This window comes from Takifugu rubripes, chromosome 10, assembly GCF_901000725.2.
Source record: "Takifugu rubripes chromosome 10, fTakRub1.2, whole genome shotgun sequence".
NCBI classification, from domain to species: Eukaryota; Metazoa; Chordata; class Actinopteri; order Tetraodontiformes; family Tetraodontidae; genus Takifugu; species Takifugu rubripes.
Window position 1 is genome coordinate 9,997,119 of NC_042294.1, and position 27,550 is coordinate 10,024,668.

A 27,550-nucleotide genomic window follows, 5' to 3' on the forward strand; every position below is an offset into this window, starting at 1 on the left:
GGGGACAGAGTGGGGAAGCGAAACACACAGAGCTACTGTACATCCAGGTGGTTACATCAAGGCTTCTGGTGCTGACTGGATTACGGTAACGGCCCGTGCTGGAAGCTATCCCAGCAGTCAATATCTGACAGGAAGGAATGCACCCTGAGGTGACTGATGCTGATCGGGCTGAAAAACCTGCAGTCCAACGTTGTACGACTGCAGGCACATGTGTGCAAGAGTTCGAACATGGGTGTCAGTCTTTCCAGATAGAGACGCTGACCTCTCTCCTTGCTAACAGAGGACATAGCGCGTAGCTGTTAGCCTCCATAAAAACCCTCAACAAGTACCTGCTGGCACCCAGCAGGCTCTTTTTATTCCAACTGTACTGATAATAAAATGCGCAGCATCCTAAAGGTCAACTCCTTCCAGCCATGTGTTGTTCTAATATCTCATTAAAAAAAATCACCAACAAGTGTTTATCGCCAACTCCTCATTATATGGATTTTTATTCTGGAAAGATGCTCGAGTTTACATATGGTTCTTTATGAGAGGCAGGCTCATCCCCACAGGTTCTGAGAGGATTGGGCCCATAGCTCTGGTTTATGGACACATTTTTATCATCTTTTCCATTGCTGAGATACTGAGATATAAACATTTATGACCGAAGTCCCCCGAACGAGGGGGCGTGTTGGGACAGACAATGGAAACAGAAAGCACGGACCATTCTGTTGCACCAAAACATTGGACAGGATGCAAATTCCTGACAAATAGCTCAAAATGTGGGTCTGATAAAACTGGATTCGAAGTTAAGAACTCTGATGTAAAAGACGTCTCAATTCTGAGCTTTTAAAATTAAGATCCTAGTAAATGTAATAACAGTGGCTGTTAACACAGATAAAACTGCGGTCCGTAACCTACTGCCGACCCCGTGACCCTGACACACACGCGACCTTTGAGGATCAGAGGTCAGGGTTTATACCAGCTGAGGTTCTAAGAATAATCCTGCCGATAATTCTACCTCTCACCCTCTAGGTGACATCATTTTTGGAAAGGAGAGTGGAAGGTCTGAAGGAAACGAACAGACGGTGGAAGAAACTTCATGGGTGAGCAGTAAGGTTGCCATGAAATACACATTTTATGAGTAAGATGAGGAAAAAGCAACAGCCAAAATGCTGCTAAGCAACATTAAAGCCAGGTCCAATTAACGACGGAGCCTTCTCGTTATTTCCAGAGACTCTGCCTAATCAAATATGTCAAATTAGGCTCCGCTAGCATCTCCAACTCATGACTGTTAAGCTTCATGCTTCCAAACCACAAGAGCTTTGTTGCATCCCTCCAGATGACATCTCCATTCAGATGGGGGACCAACAAACGGGAGGTTTCTCTCTGGCCCGCCAACGACCAGTTGTAAGACTTCCTCCAGCTGACCGTGCTCGGCGGCGCTGCTACAACCTCTTTGCTGCTCCGCAGGTGCTGATTTCACTGGAACAATCACCCTGAGTCTGTCCAGCAGAGCAACAGAGGGAAAGAAAACAGGGAGACATGGCTTCTGCCGACGCTGCAGCTTTCGCACTCCCTCACGTAACCAAAGCAAAGTTCCCAGTTTACAGGGATGAAACTGGGACAGAGTTGAGGTTACGTATTTGCTGCCAGAGGACGAGTAAACACATCCAGTTAGAAATCATGTTGCTGCCTCTGCCGCAGAGTCGGGACTGACTCAGCTGATAACGTCCCCGTGGGGGTTTAGAATGGGAAAAACAAGACTGTTTAAATTAAAAACAGAGTATGAAGGCGCATCTGGACGGTTCTGCCTCTCCATTTTTACGGTTGGAGCGCGATGAGACCACCGGGCGCAGGTTTCCTTACGCCCCCACAAAGACCACCAGCTTGTTTTAACCTATTCGCCACAGCTGAGCTGGATTTAAAGTCAATTCTTGAAAAGCTGGTTTGGAAAACATTCTGCTGCTGATAGCTAAAGTGTATCTAAAGTATGCATCAAAATAATAAACTAGCTCAAATACTGCTGGAGTTTAATGACATAAGGTGTCTTTTCACCTCCTCACAGGACAGAATTCCCCAAAAGGTTTATATCAGTCAGCCTCTAAGTACGAGATTCTTGCGTTTGCAACAGTATTTTATCCTTTTAAGTGTTTCATATTCATTGAGAGCAGTAAAAAAATAAAAAAGCTCAGGCCTGAAATCAAATCCAGCTTTGGCACTGATGAGACAAGAAACACCCCCCCGGGGCTGTTTGGATCAATGACTCGTTCCAGATCTCATGACCATCTTAATACTTTTTATGTAGACCATCAAGTTTATGGATGACTATGGATATCGGAAATTATAACTTGATATTCCGAGAAATAACCAGAACCAATTGAGATAAATCGGATTAACGATAATCCCTCAGACCGTGCACCAGTCCGTGCACCAGAGAGTGAGTAAACAGACTCGTTTATTAGAGAATCCTGACATTTCAGGACTAACTACGGTATCCATCAGGATACATCCTGAGGCAAAAGCATTTTTGTGCAAGAAAAGCAGAAAAAATGACCGTGTTGTCATTTTTCATGGAAAATTTGAGGTGCGGGTACTGAACTCTGCTTGGACTGAAGGAAACACCAGTTTATCACCACCAAGGGTTCCGTTTTGGATTTTGGGGCACAGCGGAGCAGATGTGAGTTTGGCACCCCATTCTGGATCTGGAACATGGTTGATCCCAGTTAACCCGCTCAGTGTGGGTGAGTTTACCTGGGGGCTCATAGCGTGTTTTTCTTTTTTTTTTTTTAACAAACTAATGTTGTCTGATGTGAAAGCAGATTATTTCTCCCACATGAACAATGTAACCAAGAGCAGAAACGCTGCTAATAGCAACAGCAAAACAAACCAAAGTGGGAAACCAGGTTGTGATGTCATATTGGAGTTAAAATTACAAAATAACCCAAAGCAAACCAGGACTAGACACCAAAGCAGAGAACACAGAAAGCAGCGGATTGAGTTGTGGTGGGAATCTTCAGGAAGTGGCTTGACAACGTGTTCAAATGCAGCACAGCTGCTGCCCAGATGAACACACAAAGATGTAGACACACACCGCAAGACGGTCCTCAACAGTGCCACTAATCTAACCAGCCCAGTGGGAAACCATCTGGGCCTTCACCACAGATGCAGCTGATATTTATGTCAACCGCTACCTCAAGCTGCGTGCACACTGAGCTTATGTTGTGCTGCAGGCTTTAGACGTTAAAGTCTTTGCTGATGATGAGGAACCTGAGACAAGTGATTCATCTCTAGAAGGTTCAAGGTTGATCTTCAAGAAACCCTGAAAAACAAGTCGATATTTTCATGGTGGTCCTGCAGCCATTTCCAATCACAAATGCCACAGTCACAGAGGCTAGATGGCGCCGAGGTTTCTGAAAATCAAAGTTGGACAAGTCCAGCAAACCTTTATCAGGTTTCGTCAGCTGCGTTTACGCTGTTGTGATGCTTCAAAAACAGGAGATGGAGATCAGAACACAGTTTGTCCAGCCAGGCTTTAAAGCCTGGAAAAGATAATCATCCATGTTGTTTCAGAGCCATTTTAGTGAACCAGAAGCTTAAATAAAATGTTATCTTGGGTTTTGCGCGGGTGAGAGCTAAAACATTCTTATCTCCCATCTTTAATAACAACCAGCTTCAAAGACAAAGTCAGGAAAGGGTGATTAAGTAGTTGGAAAGCCTGTATAAATCCATTAACGCTTCCGCATCCCTGTCAAACGATGCACACACAAGTACAAACACACAGCAGAAATGTGCTAATTTTGTCTGAGGTGGGGCACGTTAAGGACTCGGCGGTGGGTTTGATCTGGACTCTGTGACCTCGGGAGGAGACCCACAATCCTCTCTGCTCTGACGCTCCACCCTGTCCAAACCGTTACAGCTTCCACCTTTTAAACGATCCCAGGAATTCACCCACCACCCAGTCAAGCTATTTGAAATTTTAATTTCTGATCCTCTGACAACTATTTAACTCCCTGCGCAGACTTTTTTTTTTTTCCATTTTACTCCACCGAGTAAAACAAGCAGGCTTAACATCCGCGGCCATGATTACAGCGGTCTTCAGCGGAATTTTCTTTTCATCGTGCGTCACTTTTGCAGTTTTCCTCACTGAAATTTAGCCAGGCTGTAAATCGCTACATTAATGGCAGCACAAAACCGGTGATAAAAGCTTCTTTAACGACAGCCTTCGTGCCATCCCGAATGCTCCTATATTCTATAATACTTTGATTGAAATTGATATTACGTGTTTGGGCATCAAAATGTTAAAACTTGAGATGCATTTTAAGACTTCGAACCAAAACAATACAACTCCGTAAAGGATTAAAAAATTAAGGTATTAAATCCGCCCAAGAAACAAAAGCGGACCACATCAAAGAAAGTGGGTTTTCGCACACAGCTTTGATTTCAGTGAGTGAACGTTGTCAACTTTGTTCACTAAATGGAAACAGATTTGGATTTTATTTAAAAAAGGCGATCCATTAAGATTTGAGTAGAAATGAATGACAATCTCTGTGAGTGTTAAACACATCCTGCCCTGTCCTGCTTTCATCCTTTAAAAAACAAACGTGTCACCCTAAACATCACCTGTGGTCACATTAATTCAAACAGGACAAAACAGGAGCTTCTTTTGTCCCAGCTGCAGATCACTTCCTGTTTATGCTAAAGGAAAAACAGGAAGACGGCTTTTATTAGGTTTAGATTCCGGTAATAAAGCACCTGGATCTCAGCACAACAACATTAAACTTTGCTCAGAGCTCTGACAGGCGACGCCACTTCCACATTTGCATCTCCAAAAAAATGGAAACAACTCGTGTGCCAAGAATACGCAGAATATCCCTCGTAGACGACTCCAGCTGTGCTTTAATAGCATCTCTCAACACTTCAAGAACCCTTCACACGATCCATTGATGGATGCACCTCGAGCAGCCTGGTGCAGCAAAGCAGGCTGCTAAAAACCCAGTTTGTTGCTATTAAACTGGACTTCTCGCTCCCCAACTTCTCAGATTCCTGCCACACCCAGTGAATTAAAAAGTTTCTATTTAATTGAGCAGTCAGTACATTATCTGCCCGTTTCTGTCCATCTCTTCAGGGAGGATGTCAGCAGGAAATATTTTCATTCCTGCTCACCGCTCCAGATATCAGCATGTGTTGAAGCTCCAAACAGTTGCATCACCATAGGATGGAAACATCTGCAGAAGTGGCACTGGCGAGCAGCAGCCCGCGTGGTCAAGAACACATCTGGCCACTTTTAAACCCAAGTGAAGTCATACTGTTCAGTTAATTGGTGACAGACTTTATACTCGCGGATCCTCGGGACAAATATCCATGGAAAGGTGTTTTTCAAAACAAAGAACTTCAATTTGAACCAGCCTGACGGAACTGACCCACTTAGAGGGAAGCGGGTTTCCTGTTTGTCACACTTCACGAGACCACGGGTGGATTCCCGCTGCCATATGTGGAAAGCGGACCAGTATTTTAAATCGAGCCGGGACGTTCCTCCTTTTCATGCCCGTTCAGGAAATCATTGTTGGATAAAGAGTCCCACCAGGCAGGAGATCACCTCACTCCCTCCTGATTTATTTGGTAAATATGGAACAAGAGAAGGTGAATGGGAGCAAATTTTAGGGTTTCATACATTATCATTCCTCACAATCTGTTTTCTTTTGCCTACTTGGACGAAATCCCTATTCTGTGTTAACTGAAGAATTCCTCGGAAGGCTGCTGATGTAAGACTTCCGCAAATCAGAGACAGTTTTTCAGCTGAGCAGCAGCTTCGCAGCACAGTTCCAAAAACATCCAACTGCAAAGGGCCCGATTCCTTCAGAGCTCGCGATCACATGATCCCGCTGACCCATTTAATTCAGATGGGAATGAGGAATGAGTGAAATGAGTGCACGTGTCAAACGCTGGAGGTGCTAGAAAGCATCGCAATCATCAAAGCCACCAATCAGAGCGCCAGCCAAGTCGTTTGATTCATTACTGCTAATCGTTTTGTCATCATCCCCAAGTTCCCAGTGTGATCTTCCAGAGCGTGATTGATTGTGCATCGTGTGCACGTGCAGATTATTTCTCCCACATGAACAATGTAACCAAGAACAGAAACGCCATCAGATGAGAGCAAGCGGCATGTTGACATGTGTGTTCTATCTTTTGCTGACGTGGTAGAGGGAGATTTACAAGTGTCACCCGTGCGTGTTCATGTCACAATGAGCTCATCATCAACGTGTGTGTTTTGATAAAATGTTCTTTATCCATTAAAAAGAAAAAAAGACAGTTGGCTTTCTAAGTGTGCGAGAGGATCCATTTGCCTTGACAGAATGTCTCCTTGCTGGGCTTTTTCTGAGCTACAGCGGTGCGATGGCCTATAATAGAGACGCGTCTGACAAAAGCAACGTGAAACATTAGCTTTTCCCTCCACATTTGTGACTGTTGCCGTCTGGAAATATCTGTCCCTGGTTCTGTCCGTCCGTCTGCAGGAGTGAGCCAGCATGTGCATTCATCTCCTCAGCCAAGTCAAGCCCCGCCCACTTCCTCGCACTCGCGCTCTCGCTGTCAACTTCTGCAATATATCAAACCTCCTTCCCAAAGCATAAATTCGCACACAACACAGTTCTGGCTGCAAGCAAACAAAGTGTGTTTTATTCCCAAATGTCACATTTGACAAGTAAATTCCATGAGGCCACACTAGCTAAAGAGACCCTGTAATTATTTGACCCGGGGCAAAACAATGCAGCTTTTGTGGCATGGAGCACCATGCAGTGGTGACAGGTCAGCATATCTACTGTACACACACACACACACACACACACACACACACACACACACACACATGCACAAAGATTAAATGTCAGGATTTCAACAGGGTGACAAAAACCGTCCATCTCAAAAATGATCTTCTCCATCAGGGACCTTCCAAGGCCCACCAGGGGCAGCATGACATCATCACCAGTGCAGCGCTTTGACTACCTGTCACTCAAAGGGTATGAACTGATGTTTGCCCCCCCCCCAAAAAAAAAGCAATGGAAAACAAAGACTTGAGCACTAATTGGGAACATGTTTGAATGTCCGGCTTGATCCATTCATCTCGGAGAAAATCTAGTCTAAAGCTGTGAAAACAATCTGGGGCCTCAAAGAAACAGCTGAGACATAATTGAAACCATCATCCAGCACAGAAGCCTCCAGGTGATCCCCCTCAAGCTCCCTGATGTCAACAGGTTATTTATGAAAGCAGAGGATTCCAGTTCAGGTAATGAAGACTTTTACAACCTGAACCTGAATAGCTTCAAGAAACAAAATATAGTTTAGGCAATTTTTATGAATATTAAAGTACGCTTCCACACAGTTCATGTTAACATCCATGCAGCGTGTGAGTGTGGCCATTTAAGCATCACTCAAGGGTGCAACATAGTGTTTCCAGGGCAACAGAACAAAGTTTCAGCAGCTGTATCCTGAGCGTGAAACAGAAGGGAAGAAGGCACCTACCGTCCTGCAGCTGATAGGCAGAAAAAGGATGGCAGCAAAACTGGAGGACTGGTAGAAATAATCCAAAGAACCAGGGAGGAATGCTGCATGAACAACAAAGTGGAAAGTTGGGAAGTTAAACTATTTCCTCACACAAATGAATCAAAAAGTGCCTTTGATTTACCGTAAATTCATCTTCAGTGATGGCAAGTCTAGATCCAAACTAAAGTTGTCCTGTTCATGAGTGAGAGAGAGCGATGGAGCCAACTCTGCCTCACTCACTCGTTCCACTCTAAAAAGGCTGCTGCTCTTCTCAATCTCCTCCCTCTCTTGCTCTCTTATACTCTCTCTCCCCGGGTCCCGGTCAAACAAAGACAGCTTCAGTGCCTCAGACTCGAGGGGCCCTGGCTGAAGGTGAAACCTGACTCCTCCTGTCTCCGTGTGGACCACGGCCTTCTAATCTAGCCCTCCCCTCAGACATCACAACTCCAAATACAAATTAGCACACTCCAGTTAAATCCTCCTTCCCCCCGTTCCTCATCACCGGTGTGGGTTCTCTAACTTTGCCAGAACTTTTCTGAGCACTCCGACCTTGACCCATGGAAGGAGATGCTTCTGAGCTGCTGCATCCAGTCCACGAGCAGAAAATACCAGATTTTTGGGAGACATCTTCAAAAATCTATGCTAGCAGCATTGGTTCTAGCCAGATTGGAAGAGCTGGCCCCCTCCCCTAGGTCCTCCATGTCTGAATAGGAAGAAGGCAGCAGGGATGTAAACTTGGGAAACCTGCCGATGTGCTTTACCGGCCAAAACAGCGAGGACGTTGTTCTTTTAAATGAATGAGATGGCCACAGGCCTCGTTTGTACAATAAAAAGAAAAATTACTGTATCTCTTAAGGGTTTTCCACCACTAAGACAAACATTTGTCCTCTAATTTATATGAGAATCAATCATGGTTGCAGCACTTTCCTGGGCTTCCAATTACTCAAGCAGGTCGTCCAGCTGGAGGATCTGCAGATGTCCAGGACAAAGTAGGACATTTATCTCCATTTGTTCCCAGGATCTCCACCCCTTTGGACAAATACTAAATTCCCAATTGGAAGAAATGTGGAGTAAACCTGATTCAGAACATTTAATCAAGAACAAAAGGAAATCCTGTACTTGTAGTGACATTCATATAAACAGCGCCTTCGGGGGGTCTATTGGGAAGATGCCAAGACTGAATCATCTGCCACGATGTCTGGACCTCAAGAGGAACAAGCACCAGTTTAGCAGGAAGACTGATAAAGACGTGTTTGGACCTGATGTCTGGCAGCTTAGACTGATAACGCGCCTGCGCGAGATGCCGTTCAGGAGGCGCTAACGCTGATAAGACGTCCTCGCGTCAGTGACCTCGTGGGTCTGACCAGCGGCATTGCCAGCTGACATTCCACCATCAAATTCCGGCACCTTCACGGTCCACATTCCAGCATTTTTTTTTCTAATTTTAAGAATAGTAGCCAACTAACAAAAGAAGCATGGCTCCCAGTAATGCGTGTTGACTTTGGCATTCCTAATCATCCACGCAGGTTTGAAAGGGGGACACCCCCCCTCAACGGCTGAGGGACTGCAGGTGTCCGACTCACAGACGTTCTTTCGGGTCAGTGTCTTGAGTCGAGGGAGGTGATGGAGCTGTAAACAGGCTGCTCACCTGAGGCCTTCATTTAGAGCTCCATGCTGTTCCCTTCATTGATTTTACACAGATTTCATCACATTGGTCAAGTTTCTTACATGGCTGGTGTCACCTTCCATCCATTAAGGGGAACCCAAGCCAGATACAGGAATAGCATTGAGGAGCATTTCAGGGCCACTGTGTTGCTGAGCTGCTCCTACAACTTAAGCTATGTTTGAAATTCCAAAACAGCAGGAGATGTGAAGATTCCACGTGAGGGAAACATGTCTGATGTCATAAGAGCTGCTTCTAGACTGAAAAGACTCTTCTGTGAGGAGACACATGAGGAGGAAAAGAGCAAAAGACTGTCTCTTGGCAAAGAAAACACAAGTGAAGTGGAGGGGCTTCAGCTTGTGGGTGGCTGCAGTTTTAAAGTGCTCTATGCTGTGTCCACGGAATGAGTCAGTAAAATAGCACATTGTCATCACCCTGAGACCAGACCCAGCTTCCCCAACTGGCATCAGACACGATAATGACCCAGGTTCCTGTGCCAGCCGGGCGTGTTGAGGGAATTTCCATGTTGTGGAGCTGAACGGTTTGTTGCTGTGTTAGACTCAGATGTTCAGAAGAATTAATAGCTTGTTGCTGGGAATGAAAGAAGTTCAAAAATGACACAAAAATCATGTTCATTGAGAGCATTCTCAATCAAATTCTCCTTTTTTGAGTTCTCCTGTCAACAGTAGAGACAGAAAATAGTCTCTGCACCATGATCTTATTTTGAGAAATAACCTGGTGTCTGTTTTTCTTCCCTCTCTCCTCCTTTTCTTGGCTTTTCACTTCACACGCTCTCTCTGAGTGACACGAACTGGCAGATTTGGGAGTAGAGCTCCGCAGCTTTATGAGGCTTCATCACAAAGCCGGGGGCGGGTTCGGAGGGTCGAAGTTCAAGCCAAAACTCTTGGGGAGGGATGCTGGTGGTACATTTGTGCGTCCCAGCTCCCACAGAAAATATCCATGCCTTTTGGTGTGTGTGTGTCTGTTTTTAGGAGCTGAAATCCAAACAAAAAGCAGCAGCCAGGCTACTGAAAACACGGCGGCAGCCCACCATTCAGGCCCAGATTGATTGGCAGGGACATGAGCTACCAGGTCAGGATCTTTTGAAACAGGGAAAGTTGAGCTTTAAATAACTGTGTTTGGCCAGTGAATAGCAGATGAAACAAGCACAATTGTTCCTCGTCTTTGTGGTTTCACATACAAAACCAGAAACACATTTAATGACCTCTGACCTTCCTGGACCTCAGGCCCAGATCATCAACTCACCAAAATACTTGGGGGTCAGACCCAAACATGCTTTAAAAGTGGTCAATAAAATGTTATAATCCATTCTAAAATGGACATGCAGCCAGTGGAGGGAGGCCTGATAAAACCTGGGGGTGTGAGAGGGGCTCTTGGGAAAATCTAGTAATATACAGTAAAACGTTCTGGGCCATCAGCGCAGCCATCACATTAGTTTTTCCCCTGCAGTTCAAGTTTTCCAGCGGAACTTCTAGTTAAAAAATATGGAAAAAGTTGCTGAGAAACTAACTGCGCTCACATATTTCTTTACCTGTGTTGACGGCCTACAAGAAAACAGAACCCGTGTTGTCAGGTGGGATTTTGAATCCCATTCATCTTCTAGCCGACTGCGCCAGAATGGAGGTTTCCAGGTGGAATCATATTCAATCTGACCCTTCAGCAGGATTACAACCAGCATGTTAGCCCGTGTGATGACACAATTGTGTGCTTGAGTGAAAGTCCATTATATTTAATCCTCCCACTGTGTGCAATTTAACAGAACAAATGTATGGACTCAGCAGACGGGCAAGGGTTCAGTAGCAGCAGCAGCAGCCAGGCATTGTTCATTCATCAGGCGCTCCTGCTCCGAGCGGGGGAAAAAAGATTGGAAAAAGAATTCCTGATCATGGTGGGTGTTTCATTTTGTGGAGTGCGGGGATATTTATCCTGCACGCTGCAGAAGGAGGAACGTAAATGGACCTTCTCTGCTTGTGAATGAAGCAGCAGCAACAGCTTTATGGACGTGGGCTGCAACACTTTGGTTTACATTTATCTCTTTCGGCCTCCAAAGAAATTCTTCCCGACATTTATGGGATGTTTGCCTGAAGCGTGGGATGTCGATATCGTTTTACAGAGGATTTGAGCGACTGTGAGGGAGGCCCACCTTTTGTTTGTCTGGGATCAAACTCAGATGTGCAGGTGATCGTGGGTGAGCTGCAGATGGTTCCAATGAGCAGCAGGAGATTAGGAGCATTCCTCCTCTGCCTGCTTCTCCCCATCCTCCGCTGCACATTTAATCTTCTGGAAAAAAGAAATTAAAAACAGTGTAAATTTAAGATGGAAAAATTTGCAGAGCGATGTGGAATAAGATTGACTGAGATTCATTTAAATGGAAAATGGAACTTGCACAGGGATTTATTCACAATTAGTAGTTCCAAAATCAGATTGCTGGTGTCTGTTTACACTTGCCAAATAATAGTATATATATGCATGATTGTATATAATAGTTGTATAATATAATTGTTGCAAACAGAGCAGTTTACACAGATAACAGCGGGTTTCCTTTGACAGCATTTACATCTCAAGAATATCTTCTTCAATCTGGAATGTAAGGGTGCATTTAACTTTTATAAAAAAAATTAAAAAAAAACCCTACAGTGTGAGCATGCACGACCAAGACGAGGCCCTTTAAGATAAAGCAATGCCAAAAAATGGGACGTTACCCTTTCAAAAGGTCCCCGTTTGTGTATAAATATGTCGGTGTGTGTGTGTGTACAGGTGTTGCCAGCCTTTATCCATTCTGCTAATGCCGAAGTGAAAACAGGGCTGGTAAACAGAGATGTGGCGGAGGCACGAGGGGAATATTTTCCCTGGAACCTTCCTGCATGCAGTCATCTCTCTGCCAACATATTCCACATTTCCCTCCATAAAGCCGCGACTGTTCAAGCATCTCTGAGCATCATCACCTCCCCGGGTGGGAGAGCTTTCACGAAAACTACCGCTTTTGGAATTCAGCTGTGATTTTTTTTTTTTTTAATCAACACTTCTGTTCCTGTGACTTTCCGAAGGAGTTATTAATAGGGAAAGCAAACATGACGATCGGGAGGATTTGTGACAACACGTGACACATTTCAATGAGTGCGATGACAACGGCGCCGTGCAGCGGTGAGATTAGGTTTATCTCCAGAGCCGCCCTTGCAGAAACAATTTCGGCAATGTCCAAGAATAGACAGACAATTTGTTTTTGCATTTTAGACGATATCCAAAAGAAAACATCGCCACTGTTATCGCAGTCGGACGAATGCTTCAAGGAAAAAAGACTCCATGAAACGTGCGTTAGGGGCCAGTCTGGTGGTATTTGCCATCTCCTTGTGCTCTTATTGGAGGTGAATAAGAGCGTAAACAACTGGTTGGGAACAGTTACAATGCCAGAAAAGTGCATTTGGCGGCAGTGGCAGCGCTTTCTATTGAAAAGTGGAGGGTTGCTGACAACCTCCATCCCCTTCAGTAAGATGTCTGTTCATCTCAGTTATCTGGCTGATTTCAAATAGCTGCTTCTGGTTGGTCCTGGATATCATCTGAGCCTATAACGTTAGCACGAGCAGCAGCTTATCATCAGCAAACATGTAAACAAGCGCAGGATTCAAATATCGACTGAGCTGCTTTAAGTCAGAAAAATAAATAAATTGGAGAGCAACTCTGGTGCTGATTATTGAGAAGGCATCTGCAAGCCAGACAACACTTTCGTGACAGTTTCCGGACTTCTAAAGAACGTCTCCAGGCCAATTCCTTTTAAAATCTGTTAGTATGGAATAAAAGGATCTGATTAAGGTCATTTAAGTTGGTTTCGCTGCCAAAAGATTTTAATGGAGCGCACACAATTTCTCTCAGATTGTCAGTTAAGATGAGTTGAAACTGAAGGCTGGCGAGTGCTCATACATTAATGCGCACCGCCTCACATTGACCCTGAAATTTTGTTCTGCAAGCAATTGTTAAATGACAACATCGTCTTCTTCACCCAACGATAGCCTAGCTGCACATCTGTTAGCCCTAATAAAACCAGCAAATAAGCAAAAGCAAAAAGGCTGATAGATTCTTTGTTCTGCGTCTACAAATCATCCACAATCTTTGAACGCCATTCAGCTCACTGTCATCACTATTTGACACCTCATTTTCCCCACGTCGCTCCTCAAGGACATGCCTGAGTGCATATGATGCTTTATTATGGTAAAGTCTGAGGGGTAAGAGCATGATGAAAGGCTAAGCACTCACCTTTCAGCGCAGGTCGCCAGCCTGACGGAGTGTGCGCGCTCCGTCCCAAAAGCCACACAGCTGACGTCAGGTGTCGAGGCCTCAACTTTGGGAGTCAATTAAAATTGATGACTGCGTCAGACAAAGGAGTCTTTTCCAAAAGGGTCACCGGAGGGTCGCGGCTTTCATCGCAGCAGCCGACCGTTTCTCAGACTTCTAATCTTCTCAGTCTGCGCTGGCATAATTCTAAGCAACAGGTGATTCTTTAAACACACATTGTACATTCATTAACTATTAATATCTGTTGACAAAGACATATACGTCACCACCATTATGGATTAACCACCACAGCCCCAATAGGTGTGTGAAGTGCCATAAACCACCAAAGCCGACAGTTGAGATTATCTGAAGATTATACGTGACTCCCAAACCTGCAGCAGTTGCAGGAAAGGTTCCCTTTGAACAGGAAGAAATCTTGAGCAGGACCAGGCTCATATGGAAGCACCCTTACAGCAAGTCCTTAAAGAACATTACAAATTCACAGCCATTGGAGACCTGAAGAAATGAGAGGTCAGTGAAGCGACTACAGGTGCAGGCGGCGTCATCACCTCCTCTTCAGGATGTGTGCAGCAACACAACTCGATTCTGCAGTATTCACTCCCCGGTCCACTCTAGCAGCACCACGACAACATTTTTAACCCTCCCTGTGTTTGCAATGACAATAATGTGGGTCAAGCTGGAATATTGGCCTGGCCTCAGCACCTGATCTATCAGGGACAAACGAGCTCATTTCCTCAGAACCTCGTGGGTGTTGGAACAAAGCGATGCTATGACAATCACGGTCATGGCTGCACTTTAGATTATAAAATGATCGGAGACTCTAACACGGAGCCCAGTCCAGCAATGACCTGGGTTTGAATGTTTAAATTCCCTGAAACGTGCTTGTCCTACAGTAATTACCACCCCCTCCATGAGGGAATTATGAGCCTGATGTAGAATTTCTGTAAAACGTCACCACGCCTGACTGGTTCCCTCTCACAGGCCAGTTATTTTTCCCCGCGTCCTCCCTTCTTCTGTTCCAGTTCAACGTTACCTTTTCTTTCCCTGACGACCGACACATCACCGACAGCTACTTTCAATTTCCATTACACACATGTGCAAAGGCTTACGCAGCCTAGACGACGCAAGCAACGGGGAAATAATGAGTTCTGCTGTGGATGCACTCAGGTTTAGTTGCTAAGCTCTGATTTGTGACAGCGCACCCGTGGGAATATGGAGGCCAATTAAAAGTCGACATTTTATTAACCCGACAATGTGGGAGTTTGCTTCTGATGGTTGAGTTTGTTCGTTGTGGTGTGCAGCTGTTGTTGACTCAGTCTTGGCTGTATTTGTGCTTTCACCTTCACCTGCTGAGCTGTTGTGTGTGGACTCCAGAAACATTTGCACTGATGTTTCCACATCCCGTCAGTGGGCCCTCGACACACTGAGCATATTAACACCTCTCCCGTTTATTCAAGCACCGGCTGCTTTCAGTCTGGGAAAAAAAACATTCATTTCATTCCGAAGCTTTGGATGTTATCGTGGGCGGGGCAATCGGTGGTGGCCAATTAGCTAAAGCGCGTTAACAAGACGTATCGTCGGCATTTTGAAGCTCGTCATTTATCTCTCTGATTAGTTCTGATTCGATCCCTCTTTGCTGATAATCCATCGTCATGTTTTCATCTGGTTATCTGGCTACAGTTGACACTTTGAGACCAGCTGCCAAAATCCCTGATGTTCCAAGGTTGGCGAGTTTGGGACTCAACTGGCTGCATATTTAACAATTTCCACAACGTTATACAAGTATTTCCATGTTTGGTTTCTTGGGCTTGGCCCCAGTTTTCTCAGAGGGTGAACACCGCATGAATTATTGTCCACTTCTTTACCTTCTGGCTTGTAACGGGAGGGGAGCTCAGTCCGCTCAGGTCTGAAGCAGATTTTTCACCACGGGGAGCCTCGATTCTCCGGCGTTGATCAAACGCTGCCCTGTGGTTGCCGCTCCTTGAGGTGGACACACATGGGGCTCATTAGGAATTCATGCACAGTTGCTTTGTGAGCTGCTCCTGTACAGTAGCAACAAAAACCACACATGAACTGATCACCGCAGCTACCTGCAGGTGGTTCCCAGTGATCCAGACTTTCCACTGTTTTAACAATAACACAGTCATTAATCTCCTGCATCCCATCTTATCTCTCCCAACAGATAGTAACAGGTAGTACCACAGTGGCTGTGTCACTGAACACATCCTGGTTTGTGCGCATTTGATGGGAAAATATGAGTAGGGGGGTGTCTGATGTAGTATCTACATTATTACAAGGGATTACATCAGCTGCTATCTCTATACGAGACAGAAGTTTAACATGTCATCCACTACTGCATACGGCATAAAACAGCAGATGAGGAGGAAAACTATAAAGAAGGGAAAATTAGAGTCATTTATGAGCCACGTTCTGTGAAGAATAATGTAGATACGTTTCGTTTTTAGTTGTAAATTAGTTGGCGGGGTCAGAAATAATATGATTTGAACAGTTATGTTGAGAGTTCTAAGAAGTGACTGTGCCAAAGATTGTTATTCTGATTTTGCCTGTTCCCAGAGTTAATCCACCACCGGGGGCTGCATTTGATCCTTTATTCACAGGATTACCCATGATGCCCTGCTTTCCCAGCATATAATCCATTCCTCCAGGGACTCCTACCTACTGCTGGAAAGTGTTTCATTGTCTCCAAAAGTTGGAGACATTTACCCTCTGTGTGCTGTCTGCAGTAGCATTTTAGACAATAAATCCATACGTAGCGAAGAGCTTAGTCATGGTCTTGCTTCAGATGGAATACTTGGCACAGACATTTGAGGGAACTACCACAACCACAAAATTCTTCAGGGATATTAAAATAAGACCAATATACGAGGAAACAAGTGGTTCAAGCACGCAATAAACTCACTGCTGGTCATCCTAAAGTTGGGATTCGCCTCTCCTGCTCAGCTCAGCCGCTCCACAGAACAAACTTTACAGACAGAAATTCCTGCGATCTGTAGGACATCTGAAGTGTCATCTGAAACCCTGGAGCTCTTCCAGGCTAAAGCGTTCCGCTGGGGTAAACAGAGATTGAGCATCTCCTCTGCGCCGTCTCAATGATGGAGACGTCAACAGATTTGACATCACTGGATAGAGAATTGTTTCAGAGCTCCGGAGAAGCGCATACGTGTCGGGGAGCATCGACACAAAAGCTGCGAGGGAGCAGTGTTCCCTCAGCAGGGTGTTAAGGACTTTAGGAAGCTGCCACCGTGAACTAACACACTCCCTGCTGGGAAGCACCGCAAACACACCTCTGTGCAAAGCCTGTGATGGTGGTGGCATACAGATGTAACCCAGACCACAGCTGGATGGCAGAGCACACATCCGGCACATCAGCACCACGTCGGTGTGTTTTACCCGCTTTGATGTCCAGAGATGATGAGGGAAAAGAAAAGAGGGAGCAGAGCCGTTAAAGTTGAGTGTGGTGGGTATTAGGCTCAGCGGGGGGGGGGGGGTCTGTCGTGGTACGCCTGCATGTGCCACTTGTGTGAACTGAGTTGGGGAAATAATAAACTACAACAAACTCCAGATGAGAGTTTTTGTGATGCTGCAATGATTAGAGGAATCAAGGAAGGGATCCATCCCATTTATACGCTCACATGCGAGTAACAAATGTCCAATTGCAGCCTAAATATATGCTCAGAGAGCTGAATATAAGGGCTGCAATATCTGCTGTCATGCAGAGGTTTTATTAAAGGAGAATGATCCGTTCCAGGAAGCTGTGCTCTGATGACCGCCTCATTATCAGGTCCTCTGCTTTCCTGCAGCACTTTTCCAAAAGGAAACAGCAACAGGACATCCAGCTGTTGCAGCAGTTACAGGTGGTCCCTTCATTATTCCAGGGGTGGAAAAACCACACGTGCCAGTTTTGATATAACAATGCAGTGGAGAAAAAACAAAACTCCATAACTGCTGATAACCTGCTATTATTTCTGATCTTACTCGCGTATTAAAATACAAGACGGACACACGAAATGGTTTGTCTTTTCCTCCCATTCTTGCTAGGTAATTATCAGAATTAATAGTGCGCGTAAACATGCCTTTTATTTGTGATAGAGTCTACATAATTTACATAACATAATTTTCAGCAACGTGTTTGGAATCTCTGGGGTGCAGTACCAGTGCCAACCACACGGGTGCTGCTCGGCACGAAGACCATCTATTATCGTTATGTTTAGTGTTGTATAATGTCACCACAGCCTTTTATAGAGATGTTTCAGTGCTCTACAAACATCACTGTGTGTGTGTGTGTGTGTGTGTGTGTGTGTGTGTGTGTGTGTGTGTGTGTGTGTGTGACCATGTCACAGCCTTTTTATTCATTCGGTTTGTCCTTGTTTACTCTATCAGCAGCTCCATCAAAGGCCAACAAACACTAGATTATGTTTGCAGGGCTGAGGAAATGCAGAGCGGTCACAAAGAACAGCGAGAAAACCTTTGTTCCGCACATTTTAAGGTGGCTGTAAACTCTGTTAGATAACACGGTTCTGTGGCCAAACCCAGTAAACACCATTTTTAATTATTCTGTTCAGAGAACGCTTACAAAGTGTGCCACACCAAACTGAACTGGACTCTAGTTCTGGAGTATTTAATGGCCCAGATGTGGCAGCACATGCAGCTACACATGTGCACATACAAGAGAAGGGGTGGAATTTCTTCCACAGTCTCCTTTTGATCAATGGACCAGAAAGTCCAAGAAAAATAATTCAGAAAACTCATTTATAGCTGTTTTCCTCATCATCTTCACCTTGTAGACACGTGTGCCGGACTAATTCATAGCTGCACTTCAAAATGAATCAAGTTGAAGTGGAGCGAGCGTCGCAGGCCTTTAAAGGGGAGGAATCCTTCTCAAGACCGTCCGTGGCTGGCTGCCTTTCAGACGGCTCGTTGAAGAGGAGGACTCGTGCATTGGATGTGACCGGCCATCACAAACACATCAGAACCTGATCCAGTCAGAGAAAATCTCCCGGGTTTAACCCCTCGGGACGATCTCCTCCACCCGGGATGAATCGGGAGACATTTTGAAAGTGCTCTGAGCCGTGTGCTTCAGCAGATATCACTTACAGCTGATGAATGCTCCCTCTATCTTCTGAAACCTCCGCACGAACCCCGACAACCTTTCCCACAGGGATTACCATAGCCGCGCGTCTGTGTCTGCTGGCTGCGGGGGGGGAAAGGACGAGACGTTTGGCGTGTCACCGAGATACGAGAGAAATGGAAGAGGGAGGGAGGATGTTAGAACAGTTAGCAGTGGCATCAGAGGAAACATAATGGAAGGAGAGAGGAGCACTTACGGTACATCCAAGGCCTCATTTCCACCGATACGCCCTTTTAGGTGCTGCACCCGCACCAAATTTTGACCTTGCGTGAACTGAACGCACAAAATAAAACCACAGGAGTGAAACTCTGTATCGTGATCACTTTGTTATTCCACCTTTATGAGGTTTTTCCTTCATTTCTCTCACTTCTCTATGATTCCCACTCGATCGGTCTGAACCAGAGCCACACCTGGCGCCCACATTAGGACGGCCCGTCTGCCACCTCCTCCCACTTACGATCCAAATCGCTTGAAGTCGCGTTGCAGTCACTTTGAGTTCAAACCAAGCCTGTCAAGGGGCCTCCGGGGGCTCGCTCTGGCTTAGGATGTGCTCTGGTTACAGGGAAGTGTCGGTGACCTCCATCCGTCAACGGTGAAGCGGACGCCCGATGACATCGTCAGCAAGTCGCCCACACTGCAGTTCCTGGATTATAGGAGGGAAACATGACTGATGGTGGAAGAACGAGCTCAAAACCTACAGAACGGTCCCGGCGCCACAGCCACGAACCTCGGCGCCTGATTTTAATACCAGAGTTTGACAAGTTCACAATTTCTGCTAAGTGTAACACTCTTCGTACATCAATCAGTCCCGACTCGTCAGGAAGAGAGACGCTTCAAACACAAATAAATCCTTGAAGAAAGCCTTTGAGCTTCACAGAGAGGGAAGGAAAAAGATTTCCATGGAAATTGTTCTTGAGGCAAAGTGACAACTTTAATATTTTAGTCAAAGATACGCTGGGAAATGTGTTTTGAGACGTTTTGGCTTTATCAGTGACACATGTGACGTGTGCAACGCTTTCCAAGTGGCTCAAATGAATAACTGCTGCTATTTCTTTTATTTGTTCCTCATTTTAATTGGTTTTTTTCCCCATTTAAAATATAATTTGCACCATAAGTCGGTAAAAGTGCCGACAGACTGCGCATCTGCAGCGACCTACAACTGTGCACCTATGCTGAGGCTGCACAAACGGCCCATTTACAGCGAGGATCGGCGGAGAGGAGCCCGGCTGAGCGACATCCTCCCAGCCCTCCAGGCCAGGATCCCCATACACTCGTGTTTCCTCTCAATGCTGCTCCTGTACATCAGGGAAGGCCTCTGTTGGCACCGAGACCCTCCACAAATCAAAAGCATATTTGACTTTTGGGTTATTTTTGCGGAGGGTGGATCTGCGGCTTATCAAAAACAGCAAAAGAACACAGCAAAATAAATAAAAGACTGTTCGTAGAAACACTGCTGGAGAGAATTCTGACAACTAGAAGCATACATATCACTGCTAATCTCACAGAGAAAACAGCTATTGCAGTAATAATTGCACTAAATTTGCTTCATTTCTCAACAGAAAAAAAAAGAGCTGAAAATGTATCATTTCCAGCTGAAATTGGAAGTTAATCTGAATTCACTTCTAAAGGTCACTGGAGGACAAGGTCGCTCTGAGCTCTCTGATGTTTTATCCAAAAAGATTGAAATGAAGTTCCCTCTCCTCCGTCCTTCCGTTCAGCCAGAGCAGCTGTGAAAGCTCCAAAATTATGAGGTCGCATAAAAATACCTCCATTGAATCTTTTGAATTCCAGATGAAGGACGCACTAAAAAGCTGCCCAAGGAATAAAGAATTCAGAGGTCACACTTTCTGCATTCCCCTCAGAAAATAGGCTAAAGGTAAGTAAGACTGGGTCCGTACACAAAGCAGAACTCCTCCTCCTCCGGAGGGGATGTTTTCACTTCTGTTGCCTGGATTTTGCGACGCACTAAGAAAATTCCCATTTATTAAAGCTTGCCCAAGGGCGTGGTGCCCTCACTCCCCAGCAGATTCAGCTCTTATCAGTGTGTGAGATACTTGGTATGGAGACGCATCCTTGCACTTAAACTGAACCTCAGCAGTCTTCGCATGAGTCATGTTGGCACGGTAACGCTCTAAAACACGAACTGCCAGATAGCATTCTGAAGAATCAGATCAAACATGACACACCACAGCGTCCTTTGGAATTCAGTTCTGACATAATTAGCAGTGATAAACGAGTCCTCTCTGGTGATTGCTGTGAGTCAGACAACACCAAAGAGAACGCTGGTGGGAAACAAAACACTTTTTTTCTCCTTAAAATCACAGGAAGGTCGCTGCCTTTGTTTAGAGGGGTTTTCCACTGTTGCTATGATACAGACACACATTACAAATGAGTCCAGTCTGAAGTGCTGACTGACCGGAGGTGGACGTCTGGCTTCACATCTTGGACACGTTTCTGCAAATTCTGTGTCTTTGCGGGACATTTTTTTTTTGTCTCTGGCACCCACATGAAGCTGCACCCTCATCTCCCAGTTTGTAGTGACGCAACAGCTTTTACGACCACAAAATTACCGTAGCAGGCTCAGAATATAAAAACTTGTTTTGGACTTGAAGATCCCAAACGTTTCTCCCGATGACGAATTGTAAGGATAAACTTAACTCAAACTCTGTGAGACTAAAATGGCAGGTTTCACGATTTCTGTCAATCAAGCAGACGTTGCAAAGGACCAGAGGTGGGAATTGGAGGCAATCCAACCTGACTGGGCTGTTCCATCACGTCAAGAGTCTGTTTGGTCTGAACGTTTTCCCATTTGTTAGACTTTGTCATCCTGTCATTTCGATCTTTACGTCCTTCCTTCCTAAGGTTTTGGTGACTTCCTGTGTGAGAACACTTGTCTCCTTCCTGTTCTGCTGATGCTATTCACCTGGACTGTTGTGAATCACCAGGGGAGGCTGGAAATGCACGCAAGGATCTGCACTGGGAGCCCAAAGAACAAAATTCAGGGGTTTCCACCTGCTGTGGCTGGGCTGTGTCTCTATTCATCTACATCTGCTGCAGAGATGATCATTTTTACAAGGAACTCTGTGGGTCACATAGAGCCATACAAATTAACTCTTGAGAACAGAATTTATCTGAAAAAACATCTCTGAAACCAGTTCAAACTGAAAAAGGAAATGGAAACAGATGTGTGCTGGGAGATGTGGGTTAAGTGTCCTTGGGTGCTGATCACTGCTCTGTGAGGTCAGTGTTACCCTGACAATACTCATCTGGTGTTGGTCATCAGTGACAAAGCCAGCGTGAGAAAGAACGGTAAGACATACCTAAGGAATAATGGCTCATTTTCATTCCTAAATGCATGGAAATGTAGCCACTGGCTCACAGATTGAAATGGGAAATTCTGGTATAACTGAAAATGACTCACATTACATTAAAATGAACCCATAATATCCAGAAAATCAAATGTGTTAAACTAGAGCATCACAGAGGTTTATAGACAGCTGAAAAAAACCTTTTCGACCTTTCAGCAGCTGCTGAACGTTCCGTTCGATTTGGGTGAAATATCCAATATCGCCGCAAGAGGGCAGCATAGTTCTGGATATATGTATATATATGTACCAGGACAAACATGCAGAGTAACAGAACTGTGTCTCATTGACCACAGGGGTTTCAAGTGGAAACGCTCTCCACCATTTTATAGAGGTAGGGGATTCTTTTGCAAATCAATAAAAACAACTGGCATCAATCCTCACCCATCTGTAAATGTCCTCTGCCTGCCAGACTGTTCACATGGCACTGATCTTCTGCACATCAGCCATTCCCACGCCCCAACATGTGCTAATAAATCCCCCCCCAACATTTCCACAGCTGAAGGATGGGGGTAAACAGCCTAGGAGACACACAGATGAGTCACCGCCTGGTGAGAAGACAGAGAAAAAGCTTCGGTTGCAGAGATGGAACATCACGGGAATGGATAAATGGAGGAGATGGAGAGACTGAGAGGATGATGGAGAGCTGGGCTGATGAGATGAGTTATCCGATAAACTGGTGATGAATGCAAGTGTAGGGGGGAGAAGGAAGGGGGTGATGAGTCAGAACGAGAAGAAGAATGGATGAAGAGACCAAGGAAGACAGTTTGATGAAGCAACCTGAGATTGATGGAAAGTCACAGAGAGAAATCCAGTTAGTTGAGGTTGTAATCTGTGAAACTGCATCTCCCTCTACTGGCTGTAAACAGAGATCCAAAACAAAAGAGGGACCAAGGAGCCTGAGGAGCTTCTCTAGAAAGCACCATCACATGAAAATACATGTGTCAACTAAAGACTTAAAAGCTGTTGTGCCACATAACCTTTGAAATAAAGAAAATTAAATTGTTACGACGCTCCAGGGCATAAAAGCAACATGTACATCTATGTATAGGTATATATTTCAGTATAGGTTAAATAATTAAGGATCAGTATGCAGGACTAATAATCCATGGGGTTTCATTTTTCATTATTATATTATATATATATTCATATTCTTGTTTTTACAAGAGACAGATTTTGATGGTCTTAAATGACTAAAACATTTTCAAGTTACTTTCAATTTAACTATTAAAGAAACATTAAAAAGACCCTGATTTAATTTTCTTTCTGTGGCTGAACTCTGAGTGCATCCCCATCTTTGGCCACATGGTGACGCTACAACTCCGCCTTTAAACACGGGAAAAATAAATTATAATGTAATAATATAATGTAAAAGAACAAGACATTTAAAACTCTGATCTGTAAACAGCTGCAAACATTTCTTTTTTACTCAGACTAAACGTGTTTTTTAAACGAAAATGTACATGAGTTGACTGTGACTCACAGGTATGAATGGCAACGCTCAAAGGTCACCAGAGTTCAGCCTCAGGCTTGTTGAGCGGAGGCCTCCCATTGGTCCTCAGTGCCTGATTAGCCTTAATGCAGAGAGCATACGGTGGCCCAAGATTAACGTTAAGCGGTTGTGAACACCGCATTCATCCTGAGATTAGAACATTTATAAAGACACATTTGCTGTTAGGTTGTTAATTAGCGAGACCCTCTTCTGCAAAAAAAAATCATCTAAATTGTCCGTTGCGTTAGTGTTTTCCCCTTTATCCTCAGGTCTGTTAATGTACCCCAGCTAACACTCATATAGCATGAGCTAAATCATTTTTAATCCCCCTGCAATTCAGTACTTCAATCATTTTATAAATATAGCATTTAAAGCCAGTGCAGATGCAATTAATGTCTATATTTATATGTGGATGTTTATTAACTCCTATCAATAATACAAAGTGATTCGGTTACGCTTCAGTTAGTGACAGATTAAAGGTCTTAATTAGCAAGCGTAAGCGACGGAGTCAGATTATATTCCCGTTAGTTCCAGTCTAAACGCAGGCTCCCGTACTGGATCCACAGGGACAGATTTAAACGCAGCGTTTCTTTTTGCCGGGAGGAGGAACTGGCGAGTTCCCCCCCAGAAAACCTCCTCAACCTTTACAAGAAACTGGCCTTAAACCAGCTTCTGCAGGGAGAGGCCATCGCACCTCAGTGGGAAGCAGAGTTGAAAGGCAGAAGCTTTCTGGACTTGATGTCAGATTTTCTTTAATTAGTTAATTGTTGTTATTGCAGCGCAGAGAATGAGTGCAGCTGAATTATATGTCACGCTGAGACCGAAGCTGCAAACTATTGAGATGTAGAACAAAGACGAGAGGCTCTACAGCGCTGAATAGGAAGTTGAATGAATAGGATTTGGAGGGGTGACTAATCGAACAGGGGATTAGGCGAGCATGTGTGTGTGTGTGTGTGTGTGTGTGTGTGTGTGTGTGTGTGCTTTACACCAGCTGGTAGCATCTTCCTTCTCATTAACAGGGGGATGTGTGTGTTTGCATGGTGCTAGCTGGTGCTATACAGAGACCAAGTTCCAAATATCCCAAATGTGGAATGAGCGGCATAAAAAGGCGAGATTTCAAACTAAAATGTGGCAGCAACACAAAAGCAAAGAACGTATAAGTTTAAGCCCGGGGCCAATATATATTTACACTGTATGATCAATCAGAAAGCTGACATTTTAAAGCTGGAGAGGCAGCTAAATGGGATCAATGTTCTGACTGTTAGGGACAGAACGCCGTTAGCGGCGGCGGCGGCGGCGGCTCTGCTGGCGACCTTGGCGCTCCAGCCCACGCTCGCCTCGGTGACAAAGCCAGTTCCCGTCATTTTAGGCAAATTCACATTTTCAGATTTCTGAACAACCTTTTCAAAGTAGCACAAAGAGGAAAGAGCGGCGAGTGGGCGCCGTTCAGGACGCAGGTCGCGCTAATACGGGAGATGTGCCGAACGATGTGGGCGCGGGCGAAAAAGAGATTCACACCCTTCGAATCATTAGCGGGTTTTAAAAGGGCGCCGAGCCCGGGCGGTGCGGCACAAACCAGTCACAAAACTGGGAAAAATGGCAACGTAACCAACATCGAATGAAAAGTCCTGCTCTTGGAGCTAAATACGAAAAGCAATGTGCTAAAAACATAATCAAAGGACTAATTAGGCCCATCAGGGGGGAGGCAGCACCTCAGCTTGTCATTGATTGACCACTGACTGCGGGAGTCGCCCTTGTGGCAAATTGCTTTTGAGAAATTCGGATTCTGCCTCCCCACATTGATTTTGGAGCGACAATGGGGGCATTCGACAGCAAAACTGAGGTTTGAGCTGCCACCAGAATGGGGAGCAGGGAAGGAGGCGTTCCACTGAAGCGCTCACAGCTGGAATCGTACAAGGTCACATTTTGTTGTGCAATATGAGCACAGAGGTCAGGAGAGGATGGGGTGGGGGCAGTGGGGTGGGGGGAGGGGGGTGACTACAACAAATTAAAAGCCGCTGCTGTTTCTGAAAGCATGTGCTCATGAATGAAACAGTGAGCGCGCTAGCAGGAATGCTAAATGCTGCTGTAACTACTACAGCCTGATGGCTGTCGGAGGAGCCGCGGCTCCACAACCCGACGCCGCCAGGCCACGGTCTTCACAAGAGACGCTTCCTGGGTGGTCAGTGACCCGCTCCATAACGTGTCAACAGCAAATTAGCAGCAACGCTCTGAGAGAATAGAATTATTCAGTGAAGCAGGTCGTCTGGTTCAGCTTATCTGGCAGCTTTGTGCGCGTAAAGAGGAAATAACCTTTGTGGTCCAACGCACGCACCCTCCTACACATGTATGCACGCAGCTATGCAACCGACCCCCCCCCTCCCCTTGAATTACCCATGCACGGACCTTAAGAGGGGCTCTGTTGCCGGGTAATGAAGAGGAAGGAGGTGGTGAGGCAGGTGCTGCTGCCTGGGAACAGTGGGGCACTTGTGGCTCTTCCGAGTGTCTCTCCACACTCCTCCATCTTTCTGCTCGGCCTCTCCACATTCACTTCATGTCGCAGGCTTCCCCCTACCCTCCCCCCTCCCCCCCCCCCCCCCCCCCCAGCATCCTCAACTCGTCGCCTCCACCCGCAACAACCGCGCCGAACGCATCCGAACTCTGCTCTGCCAAAAGTACCACATCGCCATGGAAACGCACAAACCTTTTTGCCCCTCCCTCGGAGACGCTGACACGTCGCCATCGGCGAATCGATGCGCGATCCATTATGTGCAGCGAGAAAGTCTGCTGAATATAATTGATATTTAAATGCTGACCTTCAGCTCTGCAAACAAACAAGGCCTGATAACGGCGGACAAGCCGTCGTTAAAGCTATTTACGGCTCCGGGAGGTGGGGGTCATCATATTCAACCTCTGCTGGGTCGCAACGCATAACCGGTTGAAAGCGGAGGTGATCAGGAGTTTAATGGAAGGATCAAAATGGCAGATTCCCGAGGCCGCGCTGCGTCCGCTGAACCCGGGGGGAAACTCCAGACTGTCGGCCAGCTCGTTCGCTCCACGCTCTTGGCTCTTCCTCGTGGTGGAATTCAGGCCCCGCGTCAGAGTTTAGGGACGAGTCATCAGCGGGAAGGTCGTTTGCCACGAACGGCTGACGGCAACTGGCGCGTCACGTCGGCGAAAGCCCGTCTGGACGACCCCAACGTTAACCTGAACTGTGTAGGAAGAGGCCGTCACTCTCGGCATCACGAATCCCCTCCTCCCTCTCTCCCTCCTCACCAGTGACCAGCCGCAATCTATTTCTCATTCTCTTCTCATTGTTGACACGCCGTCATTGTGGGACCTTGCTGCCATAGCAACAAAATCCAGGCAGACGTTTTTCCATTATTTTTTTTTATTTTTTCAAATGCGAGGCTCCGCCTCCTTCGCCGTCCCCGGAGGAATGATTGAAAGGTCACTTCACTCGCCGCCGTGTCTGACAGCACACAAATTGCCTTTTCTAAAACTCCAGTGGGAGCAGCTCTCACCAGATTCCAACACGTCTACTTACCCTAAAAACCCAACTCGCCTTCAGATCATTATTCATTTGTTGATATTTACCAACACTTCCAAAGTCACTCTTTCACCAAAGTGGCTGCAAGTTTCCATCCACACCTGGAATCGTAACCCTCAGCCAAACATCTCTGCATATTTGATGGCGACATCCCTCCAAGCCACCAATGCTGAATTTCAATTATCAGGCTCCCGTGTTGCCCATAACAACAAACTGATAGTGTGGAAGCTTGTTAAAAAAAAAACACCACTCTGCCTCCTGCTTTTCAAGCAGCTGTGGATGGAACACCATCCTGGGAGCACTGAGAGAAGGTTCTCCTGGTGCCAACATGGTCGATAAGGACCTTTCAACTCAGGCAGGTGGCCAGCACGGCAGTATGGAAGACCTGGGAATGGGGAAAACCAAAGAAAGGGGGAGGGAGGGGTCCTCGCTGAATCGATGATGTCACGCTTTCCTTATCACAGACTCAATGTGACCCCCCGCCAGATTGCTCCATTGT

At 45.7% G+C, this 27,550-nt stretch overlaps 1 protein-coding gene across 4 annotated transcripts in view; it reads right to left on the minus strand.

The window, feature by feature from the left end:
* LOC101066353 (collagen alpha-1(XVIII) chain-like) overlaps positions 1 to 27,550 on the minus strand; it is a 51,336-nt gene that overhangs the window by 20,920 nt on the left and 2,866 nt on the right. For 3 of the 4 annotated variants that reach the window (XM_029843192.1, XM_029843193.1, XM_029843191.1), the window contains exons 2-6: positions 19,012 to 19,287; positions 18,841 to 18,917; positions 18,611 to 18,707; positions 13,457 to 15,475; positions 11,349 to 11,485 (exon numbers count right to left, since the gene is read on the minus strand). In XM_029843192.1, the coding sequence (XP_029699052.1) occupies positions 11,349 to 11,463 (115 nt within the window). In that variant the 5' untranslated portion in view covers positions 11,464 to 11,485; positions 13,457 to 15,475; positions 18,611 to 18,707; positions 18,841 to 18,917; positions 19,012 to 19,287. Of the gene's footprint in view, positions 1 to 7,500; positions 7,584 to 7,663; positions 11,311 to 11,348; positions 11,486 to 13,456; positions 15,476 to 18,610; positions 18,708 to 18,840; positions 18,918 to 19,011; positions 19,288 to 27,550 lie in introns of those variants that run through there. The other variant, XM_011608135.2, reaches the window with a different exon arrangement.